This window comes from Rhincodon typus, chromosome 5 (assembly GCF_021869965.1).
Source record: "Rhincodon typus isolate 14 chromosome 5, sRhiTyp1.1, whole genome shotgun sequence".
NCBI lineage: Eukaryota > Metazoa > Chordata > Chondrichthyes > Orectolobiformes > Rhincodontidae > Rhincodon > Rhincodon typus.
In genome coordinates this window covers 54,885,727-54,906,853 of record NC_063336.1, presented here as the reverse complement: position 1 = coordinate 54,906,853, position 21,127 = coordinate 54,885,727, and the positions used below count along the sequence as shown (strand labels likewise).

Here is a 21,127-nt window from a genome sequence, read left to right as displayed (position 1 = left end):
TGCCCACGTTGGATTTTGATTCAACCACCATAAAATGCTTGATGCAGGAGCAGGACATGACTCCTAAAGGCAGCATGTTTACAGCATATCCATTTACAGTTGGTTCTGTTATAACACGTGTTTCATCAACATTAATTGGCTTTAATGCGATTGAAGAATTTAGACCACTATTTGTATTATGCAAACTTTCCTTACCTATAATGTAATTCCACCCCATTAGTTTAAATGGCACAGCTATTGCGCAATTTTCTTAGAAAGAACTATCTCGTTATATCAGAATCCCCTGTATTTGAAGGGCAATATTAACCTATGTTATTTTTTACAGATGAAATTTTTTAAAAAACCTTGTCCATCACAAATTGTATAAGAAACAAACAAAAACAGAAATTGCTGGAGAAACTCAGCAGGTCTGGCAGCATCTGTGGAGAGAAAGCAGAGTTCTGTGATCCTCAGAACTTGGTTAATATTAATAGGATCTGGAAATTGGTAGTGTGTTTTGGGTTTTTCTATTATTGCCATACAAGTTCACTAAAGCAACATATTACAGGACCATATAAACTGAAGAATATTATATAGGCCTCATAGAGGTTTATAAAATCATGAGGGGCATGGATAGGGTGAATAGTCAAGGTCTTTTTCCCAGGGGGTGGTGCGTGTATGACTGAACTGCCAGAGGAAGTGGTGGAGGCTGGTACAATTACAACATTCAAAAGGTATCTGGATGGGTATATGAATAGGAAGGGCTTAGAGGGACATGGACCAAATGCTGGCAAATGGGACTAGATTAATTTAGGATATCTGGTCAGCATGGACGTTTTGGACCAAAGAGTTTGTTTCTGCGTTGTACGTTTCTATGACTCTAAATCAAATGCTACGAAAAAGTGTAAATTTTGCAGGTATTTATAAATGTATTTATGTAAAATTTTGAAAAACAATATGCTCAGAAGTAGTAACAGAAATTCTTACCCCATCATATATACTACAAAAAGCCAATATAATTGATTTTTGCTTATGATGCAAATCATTTACTTATTATTTTCAACTCTTAAAGAACAGTATTTTTTTCCTGCTGTTTGCATGGTGGAAGGAGAATATTCTTTCTGATCTACAACTTGAAGTAATTTATGGATTACTTCCAGTTGCACAAGCTAGCGAGTACAGAAATAGGATGAATGCGTGACTCAGGACTTGGTGCAAGAGGGAGGGTTTTACACTTCTTGATCTCTGGGACTATTTCTGTGGAAAGTGGGACCTGTACTAGTGAAATGGTCTGCACCTGAACCAGAATGGGACCAAAATCCTTGCGGATAGGTTACTAGTGCTGTTTGGAGGGCAGAAAGGGCATTAATATAATAGGGACACAGCTAACATAGTAAAGGAATCAGGATAGAGAGAGTTCAGCCATGTTGTGACTCTATACAGTAAGGTAAGCCTTGATGATCTCTATTATAATGCTGGGAGTATGATAGGTAAGACAATTGAGTTAAGGGTGTGCATTAACACATGGAAATGAGATATTGTATGTCTCAGTACGGCTTTGTCAGAGACGGGAGGGAGAAACAGGACTGGCAACTCAATATTCCAGGGTATGGGATCTTCAAGCGAGGCAGAGGAAGTGCTGCATTACTAATTAAAGAGTTAGTTACTGTAGTACGGACACAAGATATTCTTTAAAAGATCTTCAAAAGAAGCTTTGTGGGTAAAATTGTGGAATAAAAAGGGTCAACCACATTACTGTATTATAGATCCTCAAACAGTAAGTGGACAATAGAGGAACAATATGTAGTCAATTCACTGAGGTGTGTAATGCTGATAGTAGGGTAATTACATTAGGGGAATTCAAGTTTCCAAACATTATTTGGGATAGTCACAGTGTAAAGGGTTTAGAGGGGGTAGAGTTCTTGAAATTGCTCAGGAGAGCTTTTTTATGTCAACACATGGAAGGTCCAACAAAAGTCAGTGCAGAGCTGGACCTAATTCTGGGCAATGAAGGCTGGTTGAGATGGCAGTGAGGGAGCATTTATCAACAACAACACTGTAATGGAAAAGGAAGGAGATAGTCTGCAAAAGAGAATTTTAGATTGAAGAGAGCAGATTTTCTTTTAAAAAAAGGCAGGAACTAGCCAGAGTAGACTAGTCTACTAGAAGTCTAGTCTACTAGTAGACAGCTAGTTGTGGGAAATACTTTAGCAGAAGTGTAGAATGCACAAAACAAAGGAAATGGGGAGAGAACAGGTCTTTTAGGATGAAATGTAGGAGTAACAAGCCCAGAGAAGCCTGGTTGTCTAGCAATATTCAGGACAGGATAAGAAGGGAAAAAGAGGATTTCAGCAGGGGCAAAGGGAGAGCAACTCAAACAGAGGCCTCAGTGGAGTATAACAAGTGCAGGAGGGAACTTCAGAAAGCAATTAGGACACAAAGGCAGGGCATGAAAGACCATCAGTGGGTAAAATTAGGGATAATCCCAATAATAGTAAATAAGTATATTAAGGAGAGGAGGTTAACCAGGGAAGGAGTGGGGCAGAGTAGCATGCATTTGGGACCAAGTGGGAAATCTCTGTGTGGAGCCAGAGGACTTTGGTAGGGTGTTAAATGATTACTTCACCTCTGTCAGGCAGAGCAGGATGTAGATACAGAGTTCCAGCAGAGCAAATATGAGGTTCCTGAACAGATTGACATAGGGTATGAGGAGGTATTGGAGGTTTTGGCAGGCTTAAAAGTGGACAAATTTCCAGGTCTGGATGAGGTGCATCTCAGGCTGCTCTGGGAGGTGATGGTGGAAATTACAGGAAAGCCAACCCTAATTTTTAATTCCTCTCTGACTACAGGGAAGGTACCAAAGGATTGGAGGACAGCTAATTTGTTTCCACTTTCCAAGAAGGGTGGTAGAGATAAACCAGGAATTACAGACCAGAGAGTCTCACAGTGATAGGAAAACTGTTGGAGATAATTCTAAAGCAGAGATTAATCTCCACTTGGACAGGCTTTGTCAGAGGAAGGTCATGTCTAAGAAATTTGATAGAATTTTTCAAGGAGGTGATCAGGTGTTTATATGAGAGTTGTATAGTTGATACATCATTTAGATTTCAGCAAGGCCTTTGGCAAGCTCCCACACGGGAGATTGAGAAAGAAGGTAAAGCACAGGGTAACAAGACAAAATGGATCCAAAACAGTCTTAAATATTGCAGACAGGGGGTACTGCCCTTTAATATATTAAATGAGAATGAGGGTTTGCTGGTGTTTGATAATGAGGAAGAAGGTTACAGGAGGATATAGACAGATTGGCTAGATGGAAAGATCAGTGGCAGATGGAAATTAACCTTGAAAAGTGGGAGGTGATGCACTTTAGTTAAGTTACAAGACAAGCGAGTACATGATGAATGGCAGAAGCTCAGAAGAACAGAGGGATCAGAGGGAGTGCTCATCCATAGAAGGTGGCAATAGGGTGGTTATGAAGGCATAGGGGACAGTTGCCTTTTCCAGTTGAAGGAAAGATTACACGAGCAGGGAGGTTAGGTTGGAACTGTACAAAACTTTGGTAAGGCCGCAGCTGGAGTACTGTGTGCAGTTCTGGTCACCTCACGAAAGGAAGCATGTGATTGCACTGGAGGGGGTTACAGAGGAGATTCACCTGGATGTTGCCTGGGATGGAGCATTTTAACTAGGAAGAAAGGCTGGATATGTTCACTTTGTTTTCTTTACAGCAGAGAAGGCTGGGGCTGGGGATATGATTGAGGTATATAAGATTATGAGGGGCAAGGATAGAGTGAATAGAAAGCAGCTGTTCCTGTTAGTTAATAGCAAGGGGACATTATTATAAAGGTGAAGGGCAAGAGGTTCAGAGGGGATTTGAGGAAACAATTTTTCACCCCCACAGTGGTGGGAGTCTGGAATGCACTGTCTGGGAGGATAGTAGAGGCTTTAAAAAGTGCCAGGACGAGGACTTGAAATGCCATAACAGTCATTGTTATGGGCCAAGTATTGGAACGTGGGATTAATGTAGATAGGACAGCACAAGCATGATGGGCCGAAGGGCCTCTTCTGTGCTACTTTTGTCTTTCACTCGAAAGAGCTTTGTTAACATTTTCCAGAGACACCTTGTCCCCTTGTCAGATCTCCAATGGCCGCTCTGCTTCTTCAATCCAAGACCATCAGCAAAGCACCTCATAAATCGTAACATCAGTTCCAACCAGAAGTGCAAAATAAAGTCCTTCTAAACACTATCCCAGCGCTCACTTAAAGACTGTACAGTTTGTGGGATATGTTTCCTCATGCAAATCTGCTATGGGGAATGAGGAAAAGCACAAACCAAATATGCTGATGCCCACAGCCTATCTACTGATCCATTCTCCACTGAGTTGGGGAGAGGGAAGACTTTCAAATCTGGCCTTAAAAAAAAATTATGTTGATTCCGGACCTCATACCAAATCAAGTGGATGGCTTTATAGTTTTTGATTTCCACTAAGAAGCACCATAGTATTAAGTTTCCTTATTTTCTGAGAGGACCGGAAACCAATCAATTCATGATCAAAAACGAAGTTGCTGGAAAAGCTCAGCAGGTCTGGCAGCATCTGTGAAGGAGAAAACAGAGTTAACGTTTCGGGTCCAGTGACCCTTTCTCAGAAATGAGTTCTGAGGAAGGGTCACCGGACCCGAAACATTAACTCTGTTTTCTCCTTCACAAATGCTGCCAGACCTGCTGAGCTTTTCCAGCAACTTTGTTTTTGTTCCTGATTTACAGCATTTGCAGTTCTTTTGGTTTTTAATCAATTCATGATGCTGGTTAAGTGCTAATAATTTATATGTTTGAAATGACAATCTCTGAATAGTATTGTAATCACTCAATTTGCAAGATAACATTTTTGCAATTGTTATTTTAAGAGTGAATTTATTTTAAATTTTAGTTAATGCTAAATGTTAAAATAGTAGACTAAGCAATTTCATTTGATCTTGTTTCAGTGTGATACTTTAAGGCTTTAAATTTATTTGTAATATTCATTGAATAAATTTGGGCATTTGTTTTAGACGGAAAAAAACACTGGATTGCTATGAAAAACCAGGCAAATATTAGTGAATGCACTTATTACACTATCATATAAGCAGCACCTTTCTTCACTAATTTTAGGAGCACAGCTATTTACACCATAAGCCCACAAGAAGGCCATAAGAAACAGGAAAAGGAGCAGGCTCTTCAGCCCCTTGAGACTGCGCTGCCATTCAACAGGGCCATGGCTGAACACTGAGAACAATTCTACATAACGTTAACAACTTTTTAGAATGAAAAAGTTACTTCATGGTGATGCGATAAAGATACATGCCTGTCATCAAGTATATTTGAACCAGCATACCTTTTCAAACTCAATAATCTATTAAATATTGACTAAACTCTTGTTTTGTATAATTTAAAATGGTTGACTCAGAACTAACCTGTGAGGCACTTCCTCTCTCCCAAATCTATTTCGAGCCATTGCTGGCTCTCACCCTCGGCAGCAGCCCAACTAGGTCCTGGAACATTAAGTCGTGCTTTGTCTGGTGACCAACTGACAGTTTGACCATTTTCATCTGTCCATCGCCAGAACGATGTGGCATTGATCCGATGTTCAGCAATGAGTCCCAATTCCATTCCCAAGGGTTGATTACAACCTGAGTAAAGAGATGTGTATATGAGAAAACTGTGGAATTGGGGTTCAAAAAGAACACGGATGGATAGACATTAGCCACCTGGATTACTTTAGTAGAATCTAGTTTTAACTCAGTATGCATCAATAACTAGAAACCTAGCAAATATTACAGCATTGAGAAAAAAAAAACTCACATTGCTCACCTACTCCTGATAGCTATCACAACTGCAAGTTTAATTTTACTCATATACACAGGCATCTTTGTAGAGAATTGTGTCAAGCCTCCAGTGTCCCAATACTTCATAGGTTCTGTGGAAACATCCCTTTGGCACCTTGTCTTCGCCATCATTGTGCATAATGAGCCAGAAATGGAACAACTCCTGTTTGGTTAGCATGTTATCCATAACTTTCTGCCCTTTGGCTCTCTTCAGCCAATAAGCCATGGGGATAACACATCATTTATGAGGGACAGAGTGAAATCATTTACATGTGATATCAGGCTTCATAGACACCAAACCTCCTGAATACACTTCCTAGATAAAACAACTCTGTCAAAAAGGCTGAACTCACTGCCTACCTTTCTGACAAACTTTTATTCAAAGTTGGCTTGTGGCAATTCCTGCAGCCCAGTTGAGCTTACAGTAACTGGATTCCCCAGATAACCAATAATTGTACTTGGGTCCTTAAGACTTGCTACTGCACCTTTCACCTCTACCTTAACTCTACTCAGGCCCTGGACCAGGCCAATAGAAGCCATCTCAGCCATGGATCAAAAAAATATTCAAGTTACACATCCACCTCTAGAATCTTAGCAAGTTGGATGCAATCAAACTATAGTTGATCTTAAAGCCAGCAGCCTTTTGATATGGAACCTAACTGTAAATACCCAAGCCTAGATGTCTTAATCTACATTAGTGTATCACGTTGATAACTCAAATAGCTAAACAAAAAGTTCCCAGCAGAATGATGAGGTGCTGCCCTTTAGTGACAGAAATAAGGATGCCACATCATCTTTGGGAAATAAGAGTTTAAATGGCGTTCGGATGCACAAATGATTTAAGGGAACAATGCAGGTTAACAAGGCTATAAAATATACCAACAATATACAGGGGTTCAGTTAAGAAGATCAGATTCGAAAAACAGAGTTATTTTCAATTTGTACAGAATCTTAGTTAGGAAAAAATGAGTCCTGGCCAATATTCATTCTGTCAATCAATATTTTAAAAAAAAAACTAAGAATTATCACATTATTGTTTGAGAGAGCTTTCTATGCATGCAGTTGGTTGCAGTTCTCAACACACAAGACGAACTACATTTGCAGAAAAAATAAATGCTCCACTGCTTAGAATGCATTTTACCACATCTTGAGATTGTGAATGGCGTTACATAAACATATCTTGAATATATAAAGATGCACTAGATAAAGTGCAATAAAGGTCTACAAAGATGATATTAGAACTGAAGGTGGAAGTTCCCTGTTTTCAGTTGAAGCGTGTTGTTGAAAGATTCATGAATCCAGTCTTGCATGGCACACAGCGTCTTTTTTTCTCACAAGCTTCCTCTCCTCATTTTGTTACAAATGCATTGAAGTGATTCAGCAGCTTTTTTGCGCAGCTGAACAAGGGGAAGTGCTGTTTGCTGGTAGGGCTTTCCAACATTCACTCTTTTGGCACCACATCTAAAACCCAGCTACGCGCCACTTCAGATGCTGCAAGTCAGGAACTGGCCCTCACGTTGTTATCCCTGAAAACATGGCCAGGAAAGGCACGTTAGCTCCCTGGAAGCCAGGAACCGACAGGTGCTGGTGGATGGAGTAGTGGAAACTTGCTACATTTTTGTTTCCAGCAGAGTTTTTTTTAAAATTTATTTAATGTGGATGTCGCTGGCTGGGGTGGGTCACCCCTCACTACCTTCGAGAAGGTAATGGTAAGCTGCAAACCTGAATTGCTGCAGTCCATGTGTAGTTGGACCCGCAATGTCATTAGGGAGGCAATTCTAGGATTTTGACCCAAAAACATCGAAGAATCTGAATGAACAGGCTGGAGAGAAAATTGCAGGTGGTGCCTCATCCCTGTGTCTGCTGCTCTTGTGCTTCTAAGACAGGAAAGATTATGGACTTGGAAGGTGCCGTCTAAAATCTGGTAAATTTCTGCAGTGCGTCTTGTAGATAGTACGCATTGCTGCTAGTGGGCATCGGTGGTGGAGGGAGTGAATGCTTGTGGATGTGGCGCCAATCAAGCGGGCTGCTTTGTCGTGGATAGTGTCGAGCATTTTGGGTTTTGTTGAAGCTGCAGTCATCCTGGCAAGTGGGGAGTATTCCAACACACTCCTCAAATGGGCCTTGTAGTTAGTGGACAAACCTTTGGGAGTCAGGAGATAAGTTGCTCACCTCCAGTATTCCCAGCCTCTGACTTACTTTTGTAGCCATTGCATTTATATAGTTAGTCCAGTTCAGTTTCTGATCAATGATACCCTCCAGGATGTTGACAGTGGGGGATTCACTGATGGCATAGCCACTTAATGTCAAGTGATAGTAGGTAGATTCTTTCCTGGAGATAATCATTGCCTGGCATTTGTGTGGTGCAAATTTTACTTGCCACTTGACAGCCCAAGCCTGGATGTTGCCCAGATCTTGTGTATTTGAACATGGATTGCTTCATTACCTGAAGAATCATGAATGATGCTGAACATTGTGCAATCATCGGTGAACATCCCAGAATCTGATCTTTATAAGGGAGGGAAGGTCATTGATAAAGCAGCTGAAGATGGTCTGGCCTAAGACACTACCCTGAAGAACACCTTTATGCCATGGAGGTGAAATGACTGACCTCTAACAAACACAACTAACTTGTGTGCTAGGTATGACTCTAATCTGCAGACAGTTTGTCCCCTGATACTCTTTGATTTCAGTTTGGCTAAGGCTCCTTGATACCACACTCCACTGAATGCAAACTTGATATTAAGGGCTGTCATCCTCACCTCCCCTCTGGAATTCAGCTCTTTTGTCCATGTTTGAATGAAGGCTGTAATGAGGTCAGGAGCTGAGTGGCCCTGGCAGAACCCAAACTGGGCATCACTGAGCAGGTTATTGCCGAGCAGGTGCTGCTTGATAGCACTGTTGATGACACCTTCCATCACTTTACTGATGATCAAGAGGAGACTGATGGGGCTGTAATTGGTCAAGTTAGATTTGTCCTGCTTTTTGTGTTCAGGACATACCTGGGCAATTTCCCACACTGTTACAAAGATGCCAGTATTGTAGCTGGACTGAAGAACATGATTAGGGATAGGACAAGTTCTGGAGCACAGGTCATCATCAGGATTATCGCTGGAATGCTATCATTGACCCAGTGCAACGAAATCCATCCCCAGACTTGAATGAGACTTTCTTTATGTCTCCATGGGCTGCCCCTTGATAAGTCCCTTGATCATTATTGAGCAAGCCTCTGGAACTGACTATGGCCCACTCCCAGACTGACTTTGCAGGACAACTCAAACTGAGCATGGCCCAGCGTCTGGTCTGAAATTTCCACAGCACCCTTACTAACTGAATTGTAATCCTGGGATTGGTTGGATTTGACCTACAGGACAGACTGTGGTCCAAAAGATTGACTGCTAGGATACAGATCCATGGAACCTAGGAGGACAAAGTGTCTGACTGACTGTGATCAATCGACTGGTTTGAAATCAGGTAAGCTTCTTGACTCAGTGTGACTATACCACCTCTTTCATCACTGTCAGGACTGCACCCTTTTAACTTTCAGACATAGCCATTAAATTGAATCAATGGATTATGTTTGCTACTTAAGCTGCTGGCACATGCTGTAGGTATGACATAGTGCCATGCAGCGATATATTCACCTTCTTTGACAGTTCTTTGCACAACACCATGACAAGCTGGCTGTCTTTGCCCCTGCACTAAAAGACAAGTAAGTACCACGTCAGAAATGAATCTAAAAGTTACAAGACTTTGTTGATGCCCAAGATATGTGATTGTTGCTGCATGCAACATGATCCAGCAGAAGCTTTCAAGTTATAAGTGACCCGTTATTCCAATATAAAGTGTGAAGGGCTGGAGTAGTGTTACAAGTTATCTGAGAGCTGCCACAGGTGTGGCGAGGCTGGTGGTTTGCTGCTGCCAAAGTACATCAACATGGAGCATGAGAGTGTGCAGGAGATAATGCTGAAGGCATAGGTAGATGTTGCCATGACTAACATTTAGTGAGCTGTGCCTGTCAGGTATCTGCTACAATTTCCATATCGACAACTTAAGGTGCCTGGTTTCTCAGGAAGAAGAGGAGAATTGGAAGTCGCAAAGAAACAGGGTGAGTGTGGCTAATGACAAGACACAATGCATGCAAGGAAGGTAGTTGGCACTTGATAGTGAGAATCTGAAGTCATCTTTCAAAGCTGGAGGGTAAAATTGCAAAACCTTTTCTTGACGTCAAGGTTCAAGATTTTTACATTGTTCTTGAATTTTCCATACTTTGTCACCATTTCAGGGAGGGGGAAAATACAGCCTGGAATGTTTGTATTCATCAGGAAAGTCTGAACCAATTGGACCTCTTCTCTGCAGAAGACAGAAGGTCAATAGGTAATCCAAAAGAGACAAATTATGAAGGAGGTTTGACAGGGTAGACAGAGGTAAGATGCGACTACTTGTTGACAGTTGAAACTAGATGGTCCAAATATAAAGATAGTAACTAGTAAATCCAATCAAGAATTCAGCTCCCTTCTTTAGAGGGCAACTGGTCTATGAAATTCACCACACATGGAGCAACTAACACAAACAACTGGTACCTGGGGATAAAGGACTAGAATAAAATGCTGAAATATTTAGGTGAAATAGGGCAGGGGGAAGCTCATATGGAGTAGAAGCAGTGACATCAATCCACTAGGTCAACTGGCCTTTACCTGTACTATAAATTCTTTGTTGATCTTTTAAAATCATTCTTCTGAGTTACTTCAGCAAAGATTCTCTTAGTCTGGCATTAATTTCATTTGAGTTACATCAATTCTACGGATCTAAACCTGTTTGCATTCAGCGCTTGATGAAAACATTTGCATACATCCAATTCAAGCCTAGTGACCAAGACGCTTGAATGTTTTTTCAGGTCCAAAAGCTATGTTAAAGTTTTCATTTTTGAGATATGTTCAAACTTTCACGTCGCCCAAATAATAGTGGGCAAAACCTTACCTTACAATATCTCCAAGAACCACCAGTGTTTGAGTAGGTTTTTGGTAAAGAGACCAAGCTGGTTATGGTCTTTAGTGACCCACACACACAAGATAATCACAACTACCACACTGAATATTTATTGGTTTTTGTACATTCTTTTACATAAAGGTCTTTTTAATACTATTGTTAATGTTCTGTACAGGAACAGCTCTTGTAATCTAATAAATAAGGACTTCAAAAATAAACGTGCATATTCCAATAGACATTATTTTACAACCTGACCCAAAATAATTTGATTGAAAATTCAAACCACTACGTCTAGCTTCCGGCTAGCAGCAGCCCTGAAAGACAAAAAACTTAAAGCAGCCTGTATAGTGGTGATGAGTGAGGCCTCAAAGAATCAATGAACGGCATTGATTTCTAAAATTGATGTACAACCATTGTTCACTTATTGCAGTTGCAGTGTAGTTAACTTTAAGAGAATTAATGCTGTGCAAGAAAGCAAGCTTTCGCAGTTGAAGTGTCAGTAGACAGTAAACCTAATTTGGAAGTTATTTAAATGCAGGTCATTGACTTTATGCACATTATCTGTCACACTCAGTTCAACTCCATAGTTGGTCCCAAGTCTCTCTGGAGAGAGTCATTCTCATTTTTCCTCATCACTTGCCCACAAGGCTTTGTATCATCGGCATATGTATTAGTATTACAAAAACTCAGTTGCCTATCATTTACATTGCAAACAGGTTTCTGCAAAGATTCCTGCAGAGCTACACACTCACTAATCTGTCTTCAAATGCCATACCAGTTAGACTGTTGGCTATTCCACAACTTTAAGACTTTTTTTTAATTAGCCACACATGAGGAAATTTGCCTAAGGCTTTCTGAAAATCTGCTGGATAACAGTCATAAATTAGCATTCTTAACTCCTCAAAGAACTGCAGAAAGCTTTTAAGCTATGCTGCATTACGTCTCAAAATGAGGAGCAGAATTTTACAGTGGTTTGCCAATAGGTTTTCAGGTGGGAAAGGGCCTGTAAAATTCCTTAGATGACCTTCCTACCACTCTGTTGCCTGCCCCTGACTCCTTTGTAATCATACATGGGCCAGCTGAGGCCTAAGATGGCCTATGAGCCCTTGTCCCAAGTGAGACTGTTAAGCAACAAATAATTGTCACAAAAACAAATTAGAAACAATACTGGATAAATATTAATTTTGTAGGCAAGTCATACTTTAGGCTAAGAAATGAACTTCCCTCATTTAATTTTTAAAATGACTGAAAATCCTCTCCATGGTTATAATTTACACCAATTCTTCAGTGGTCACTTCATTCTGCAGAAGCCAGTCCAAAGCTGTTCTTAGCTCCTGACGGCTCGCTTCCCTTTTACAACAGGATAAATTCAAATCTCTGAACTGACTCTCGTGGTGGTGGTTTCTCTGGAATCCCTCCCTTTAGTCAAAGGTGAATCTTCCAGCTTCATTTAAATCTCATGAAATTGGTCTCTGCAATCATTGTGTGAGCTCTTACCTACATTCTATGTGGTAAACAATGCAGACTGGCTCCCTCTGTCCTTCTACCCTCTCTTCCTCAAATTCTTGCATGCCTTGTCTGAAAGGTTCAAGGACATTTTCAGAAAGTCCTAACAAATATTACAATACAAAAGCTTTCTATTATGTTTCCCTTTCAAAGCCCATGTTCATGGCAATGTGAACCACACTTGTTTTGTATCTGGTAGAAATGCTGATTAACTATCTTCTAAATCCAAGTCCATTCTATCTTGGAACGAAATAGTTTAATTAAAGTGGAATCATTCATAAAATTTGACATTCTCGATAGCTCATTGTGAGACTTGGGAGACCAACAGACTACAGAAGTCATCACAGATGCCGTTGTTCCCCTGTGTGAATATCTCGTACCTTTTTCCCAGTATAAATAACCTAGATCACACTTTAACCTTTTAATAACCATGCCGCCCAAGCGTGGGTTGGGGAAGAAGTTAGAACAGCTCATATGACTCCCTTCATTCTTCCATTTTACCGAAATTTAAAGAGCCATTCACAAACATAACAACCTTACGAAGTTCATAATTTTAACAATACTATCTTACCATTAGTGTTAAACACAATCCGTTTATCTGACAGGGATCCACTGAAAATGCAACAAAACAAGGAGAAATGTAAATACAATATATTTTCAGTCAGACATTTGAAAATAGTAAACATGAATGACTTTTATCCTAAATGGTAGCTTGAGCTCAGTGCTCTTACTCTTTTGTAGCCTCAAGCCCTGCTACAGATTTCAGCACACAATCTAAGTTTACATTGGAGTGAAATAACTAAATAAATTTGGTCTTGCTCTTTTTCTTTTCCTTTATTGGAAAACCCTAAAGCTTTCTATAGGTATGTCAGGAATAAAAGAATGACTAGAGTAAGGTTGGGGCCGGTCAAGGACAGTAGTGGGAAGTTGTGTGTGGAGTCCGAAGAGGTGCTAAGTGAATATTTTTCGTCAGTATTCACGCAGGAAAAAGACAATGTAGTCGAGGAGAATACTGAGATACAGGCTATTAGACTGGACGGGATTGAGGTTCATAACGAGGAGGTGTTAGCAATTCTGGAAGGTGTGAAAATAGATAAGTCCCCTGGGCTGGATGGGATTTATCCTAGGATTCTCTGGGAAGCTAGAGAGGAGATTGCAGAGCCTTTGGCTTTGATCTTTATGTCGTCATTGTCTTCAGGAATAGTGCCAGAAGACTGGAGACTAGCAAATGTTGTCCCCTTGTTCAAGAAGGGGAGTAGAGACAACCCTGGTATTTATAGACCAGTGAGCCTTACTTCGGTTGTGGGTAAAGTGTTGGAAAGGATTATAAGAGATAGGATTTATAATCATCTAGAAAGGAATAATTTGATTAGGGATAGTCAACACGGTTTTGTGAAGGGTAGGTCGTGCCTCACAAACCTTATTGAGTTCTTCGAGAAGGTGACCAAACAGGTGGATGAGGGTAAAGCGGTTGATGTGGTGTATTTGGATTTCAGTAAAGTGTTTGATAAGGTTCCCCATGGTAGGCTATTGCAGAAAATACGGAGGCATGGGATTGAGGGTGATTTAGCGGTTTGGATCAGAAATTGGCTAGCTGTAAGAAGACAGAGGGTGGTGGTTGATGGGAAATGTTCATTCTGGAGTTCAGTTACTAGTGGTGTACCTCAAGGATCTGTTTTGGGGCCACTGCTGTTTGTCATTTTTATAAATGACCAGGATGAGGGCGTAGAAGGATGGGTTAGTAAATTTGCGGATGACACCAACGTTGGTGGAGTTGTGGATAGTGTGGAAGGATGTTGCAGGTTACAGAGGGACATAGATAAGCTGCAGAGCTGGGCTGAGAGGTGGCAAATGGAGTTTAATGCGGAAAAGTGTGAGGTGATTCACTTTGGAAGGAGTAACAGGAATACAGATTACTGGGCTAATGGTAAGATTCTTGGTAGTGTGGATGAGCAGAAAGATCTCGGTGTCCATGTGCATAGATCACTGAAAGTTGCCACCCAGGTTGATAGCGTTGTTAAGAAGGCGTACAGTATGCTAGATTTTATTGGTAGAGGGATTGAGTTTCGGAGCCATGAAGTCATGTTGCAGCTGTACAAAACTCTGGTGCGGCCGCACTTGGAGTATTGCGTACAGTTCTGGTCAACGCATTATAGGAAGGATGTGGAAGCATTGGAAAGGGTGCAGAGGAGATTTACCAGGATGTTGCCTGGTATGGAGGGAAGGTCTTATGAGGAAAGGCTGAGGGTCTTGAGGCTGTTTTCGTTAGAGAGAAGAAGGTTAAGAGGTGACTTGATAGAGACATACAAGATGATCCGAGGATTAGATAGGGTGGACAGTGGGAGCCTTTTTCCTCGGATGGTGATGGCTAGCACGAGGGGACATAGCTTTAAATTGAGGGGTGATAGATATAGGACAGATGTCAGAGGTAGGTTCTTTACTCAGAGAGTAGTAAGGGCGTGGAATGCCCTGCCTGCAAAAATAGTAGACTCGCCCACTTTAAGGGCATTTAAATGGTCATTGGATAAACATATGGATGATAATGGAATAGTTTAGGTTAGATGGGCTTCAGATTGGTTTCACAGGTCGGCGCAACATCGAGCATTACTGCGCTGTAATGTTCTATGTTCTATGTTCAATGTTCTATTATTTAAGGTAACAAGAGACAAAGATGTGTTTGCATAGTGCTACTTTAAGCAGGGAATTACTCTGACTATAGTGATTCCCTCGGGCAGATGGCACAACAGGCAGTTACCTGCAAAGTCCATGTGTTGCTTGGCAACGATATCAATGAGGAAATCTACGAGGGAGTGCTGATAGCAATCTAGAGTATCGTCTGCCACCGAAGAATCAATACATGGCTGCATAGCTCTGCTTGAAGTGACGTTGCACAAGCTAATCATTCCTAACGTTTTAAAACATTTACGACTGAAAATTCCACATTTTATTCAATTCTCGATAACAATTTTCGACCTTCAAGTCACCTTTGGTTAAGGGGGCTGTGGGGAGAAACTTAGCATTTCAATTTATCTTAGAAGTTTTTGCTGCCATAATGAATTTATTTCTCAATTAACAAATTTGAATTTGAATTTGAACCGAAACAAAGGAAACTTGTTACTTACTCTTTTGACAGAACACCATTAGCCAGGATGCTTGCATATCGACTCAGACCTTTGTGCTGAACAACATCTATCTTGCCACCCAGTTCATCCAGAATTACACCAGCATGAATGGCAGCTTTGCAAAGGGCAGATGTCTAAAAAAAAGTTAGTTAGATTGGCAACATTGATGTGCTAATAAATTGTTTATTTCATTCACAAAGGTAAACAAATGTTTCACAATCAAAGTTTCCCACCCTTAGCATCATCCTGTTTTTGAAAATCTTGAGATCCTGGGAATACTTCCATTGGAATAGAGAAGGTTAAGGAGAAATTCAAAAGTTTCCAATGCTGGTAAGGAATTCCAGTCTTGCTAACAGGCAAAGACCATCAGCCTCATCTCGGTGGAAATATGCCACCTCAGGAGCGTGGGTTCAAGTCCCACCTTGGTTCAGGTCACACCCAGTGCTGAACCAATAATTGAAATTGCACTCAAACACAGTACAGAGGGGGTGCTGCCATTTAGATGAAACATTAAATCACGGCACAATGCATATACTAAGGTGGACAAAAATATCGCAAATTTGATTAAGATTAGGAAGTTCACCTCCTATCCTGATCAGTACTGACCCCATAACAAACATCATTACAACGACTGGTCTCCAGAAATGGTGATGCACAGTTAGGAAAACTCAGTTATATCACAACCTCTAACACATCTCCTGAGCTGCTCTGAACATACAAAAGTTTGCTGAATCACAAACATTAAATAGTCTCCTCATTTTGTGTCAGCTGCTAAAATACTAGACAGCTGACAGGATGGGTAACAACGACTTCTGTCTAAACCACAACCTGTGGCTAAGTACGCCATATTCCAACAACCTTTTGAATGAAAAACTGGCAATTAAGTATTGCTGAAACACTCACTCATGACATTGTTTCCTCTAGTGGTTACGGGACTGGGCTTCCAACCACCACCTTCCACTAACATCTGTGCACCCAAAACTCTCCTGGCCTGTGTTTGAATACAAACCACATCCTATCAGAGATAGTAGGAACTGCCGATGCTGGAGTCTGAGATAACAAGGTGTGGAGCTGGATGAACACAGTAGGCCAGGCAGCATCAGAGGAGCAGGAAAGCTGACGTTTCGGGTCTGGACCCTTCTTCAGAAAAAAGAAGGGTCCAGATCCAAAACGTTAGCTTTCTTGCTCCTCTGATGCTGCCTGGCCTGCTGTGTTCATCCAGCTCCACACCACATCCTATCACGTCCACTTGCTGCCTGACATTGGTTACTGGTCCAGGAACTGCTCAAATTTAAAACGATCACCTGTTTTTCAAAACTACCCCCATGCCCTTTACTATCCATAATCTGTAATCCCTGTGATCCTAGATATCTGCACATCTCTAATTCTGGTCTCTTGTGCATTCGAAACAGTGACTTTTCATACCTTGGCTCTAGGCTCTGGAATTTGCACCACCTTCCTCTCTCTTCTCCGTTATGGAGAATCATTAAAGCCTACTACAAAAACAAGCTCTCATGAAAGGTTATTGACCTGAAATGTTAACTGTGTTTCTCCGTTTGCAGATGCAGTCTTGTCTGCTGAGTTTTTGCAGCTTTTTTTTAAATTTTCAGTTAATCCTTAAAACCTACCTCTTTGACCAGTCTTTTGGACACTTCTAAACACTCCTCATGTGGATACCTGAAGAATTTTGCAACATTTAACTATTTTAAAAGATATCACGAAAACGTAAGTTGATGTTGTATTTTTTATATTATCCACGCTACCAAGGCCCCTTAGGATTTTGTATGTTTCAATCAAGTCGCCTCTAGTACTGCTGAACTTTAACAGGTATAAAATCTAGCCTGACCATCCTTTCCTCATAAGCCAGCCTGTCCACTCATGTTTTAGTCTGGTGAATGTTCCCTGTCCTTCTACCAACACATTCACAACCTTCCTAAAATAAAGTGTTCGACACTACACCAGCTACAGTCTCACCAGTGCCTTGTATAATCATAGAATCCTACAGTGTGGAAGCAGGCCACTTGGCCCATCAAGTCCACACTGATATCCCAAAACTCCAGACCCACCCTGTTCCTGCAACCCTGTAACTATAACTGAAACATAATCTCCCTACTTTTGTATCAATTCCTCTCAGAATAAATTATAACATTGTACTAGCTTTCCTAATTATTTGTGGTACCTCTGTACTAGCCTTTTGCCATTAACACTCTAGAACATCCCAGAGTTCTGCAATCTCAGAGTTCTGCAATCACCCACCATTTGGGTAATAAGCTTAGTTTTATTCCTCCTACAAAAATGAATCATTTACCCACATTATACTTCATTTACCAGATCTTTACACACTCACTCAACAATCTCACTCCTTTTGTAGCCTTCTCAAGTTCCTCTTCACAACATGCTTTTCAACCTATCTTTGTTTGATCAATGTCAAAACCAGGATCCGTTTCAGGATAGCTTTGAGCTCCACAGAATCTATGAAATGTACAGTCAGAGAATTAAAAAGCGACATTTTCTCTAGTCTGATACTCACATGCCTATATCCTTGAGAAAAATCACCAGAGACTTCTCCAACCACAGCTTTGCAACCAGCAGGACAATTTTTGCTAAAACAAACATGAAAAATATCAAATTAATGTCTGTTTTTCTAAACTGCAAGTAGGACAGGATGCCTGCTCCAGTTTTAGAATCAGAAAAATTCCAATAGACAGACTACTCACTTTAAAAAGATCATCAACCACAAAGGTCCATTAATATGGAAGGCACTGCCATTTACTCTTACCAAGGATGACATTAATTACTTGCATATTTTACACTGAAACGTAACAAAAGGATTATAACAGCCTAACACAACCCTTGAATTTCAAACTTATTTGTCTACACATAGTACTTGGACAAATTCTACATTTGAAATATCTTCGGTTGTAAGGCTAAGGACAAAGGTGAGGAACAGTCTTTTTTTTCCCCCATAGAGATTAGTAATTATGTTTCAGTGAGAAATTGCTTCAAAACGCAGTTCTTTAAAAGGCATTCTCCCAATTTCTCCATCTCAAAGCAGATAATGTTACCTTCCATACCAGTACTTGTAAAATTTCCCCCTTCACTTTGTGCTGAGAATTCCACTGCACTGGATGACCAGGCCCTTCATTCTGTCTATCCAATTTGCTGCACTGCCATTCTCTTTATTCCTTGTCCTACCAGATCCATTATATTGTTCCCTTGTGTCTTTCCTTTTGCCCAACAGCTTCTATCCTTTATCATTTAGGTATGACCCCACAAATGCATCTTCCACTCCATTTCCTAGTCGGCCTCTCCACCATCCCCAAACCTGTTTGCCGACCTCCCTGAGCTGCAAGAACTGTGAACAGTGATGTCCTTGTATTTCTTACAATTTAATGCAATGCATTCACGGTACACAATGTGATCTCCTCTACACTGGGTAGATCATTTACCAAACACCTTGTTATAGTTAACATGCGAGGCCTTGAGCTTGCTTGCCGTCTTAATTCTCCATCCCACTCGATTCTGATCTCAGCCTTATTCACTGCTCCAGCAAAGCCCAATGCAAGCTTGAGAACCAGCACCTCACTTTTTGATTAGACACCTTACAAGCTTCCAGATGCAATATAGAGTTCAACAACTCATGGCTTCTATTTCCTTTGGAGAGTAGATGCTCACATTAGTTCTGCCTACAGCCAGTAACACTTTGTCTAAATCTATCCTTTGTTTTTTTTTAAAACTTGTTGCATTACTGCCACTATCCACCTGCAACACCCTTTTGTCATTTAATCACTCCTCCCAACCATTCTATCACAGACCTCCCTCACTGTTCTTTCCTCCAGTCCTCAACCTTGCTCTGCACTTGTCTATGAACGGTTAAATGTTCACTTTCTTGCAGTTCAAATGAAAGCTAACCAGAAATGTAGAGTCTTTCTCCCTCCCTCTACCCACACACTCAAGGATGATCAGACCTGCCAAGTATTTTTGCTATTTTCTGCTTTCACCTCGGTGATTTTTTTTTTTGACAGATGATGCAGTATTCACTCAGCTCTGCACTTGTCTGTTATTCTAGAATACATTCTCAAATCGTACAGTGGAGCCTGAAATCTATAACTGCTTTACTGAATAACCATAAATTGTGTTATCAACTGGCTTAAATTACATTAAATGGTAAATGTATCATGACAACCCTATCATTTTCCAAATTCAAAATGTGAAGGGAGAAGCATGTGTTATGATATAGTGGTCACAATATCTAAATTAATCCAAGCTAAGTACTTTATTCTACATGGATGTGAGATATAAAGCATACATATTCTGAAGCTGGAAATTTTTAGGAGAAAGATCAATTACTCTGACATTTCTGATAAGAGTTTTAAATAAATTGGAAGGCAGTTCTCCAGGTCTGAAGAGTGAGAGGGAACCAATAAATATTTTAAAATCTGGCTTGATTGTCTTTGAGGAATCATGCAGTGGTTACATCACAGAAAAAGGCCATTTTGCCTTCTGTGTCTGTACTGGCCCTCAGAAAGAACAACTCACGAAGTGCCTTCTCTTCCTTTTCCCCTGCAGCCCTATGATTTTTTTTTCATTTCAGATAATGATCCAATTTCTCATTTGAAAGCCTCAATTGGTCCTGCTACCAGCACATGCACAGGCAGTTCATTCCAGATCCTAACCACACGCTGTATGAGAATGTTTTCAAATTGCCACTGCTTTTATTGCCAATTACTTTAAATTTGTACTTGCTGGTGATTGAAATGTCCATCGATAGAAACAGTTCCTCCTCATCTATTCTGTCCAAAGCCCTCAATGTTGAACACTTCAATCAAATTTCCAATCAGACTTCTGCTCTCTATGGGAGAAGTCTGGGCTGTTCTCCAACTTCATACATACCTTAAGTTCCTCATTCCTATGAATCTTTTCTCTACCCTTTCCATTTCCTTTCTAAAGTGTGTTGCCCAGAACTGGGCACATCACCCCTGTTGAGGCCAAATCAGTGTCTTATTCAGATTCAACATAAATTGTTTGCTTTTGTACTTTATACCCATATTGCTGAAGTCCAGACTACTATATGTTTTATTAACTGTGCTCACAATCTGTCCTGCCAGCTTCAATTATTTATGCAAATATACATCAAGTCCCACTGTTCCTGCACCTCTATCACTGATCCATGGGGATCTCCAATATAAACCTTCCTTCCGTTTATGAAACAATTGCTTCACCACTAATTATACTTTATTTCCAGCTTTTTAGCCATTTTTTTTGTATCCATTGGCTAGACTTTTCATGCTTCTACCACATAGTTACTTTACTAATGTGACAACGTTACTCTGGGACCTCAGAGATTTGAAAATCACTGCCAGAGATCCTAATATCTTCTCCCTTGCCGTCCTCAACAGCCTTGGCCACATGTATTCTGAGCTTGTGGATTTATATACTTATGGAGGTTGCTAAAGCCAGTATCTCCTCTCTCTCCGTGAACTTCTTCTAATATGTACACAGTCCTCAATCTAATGTCTATACCTTTTCCATTGTGAAGACTGATGCAAAATATTCATCAAGTTCTGTTCACAGCCAGATTACCTCTAGGTGCCCAGTGGGCCCAAATCTTTAGCTTTGTGTTTTTCTTCCCCCTGTACTCCACCCACATTATCTTAGCTGTCCTAATTTCC

The 21,127-nt window shown here is 40.6% G+C and overlaps 1 protein-coding gene across 1 annotated transcript in view; it reads right to left on the bottom strand.

Annotated features, from left to right (window-relative positions):
- dcbld1 (discoidin, CUB and LCCL domain containing 1) overlaps positions 1-21,127 on the bottom strand; it is a 108,761-nt gene that overhangs the window by 13,567 nt on the left and 74,067 nt on the right. Inside the window, exons 5-8 of the mRNA XM_048597479.1 lie at positions 17,986-18,058; positions 15,456-15,589; positions 12,905-12,945; positions 5,428-5,643 (exon numbers count right to left, since the gene is read on the bottom strand). Of these exons, the coding sequence (XP_048453436.1) occupies positions 5,428-5,643; positions 12,905-12,945; positions 15,456-15,589; positions 17,986-18,058 (464 nt within the window). The remainder of the gene's footprint in view (positions 1-5,427; positions 5,644-12,904; positions 12,946-15,455; positions 15,590-17,985; positions 18,059-21,127) is intronic.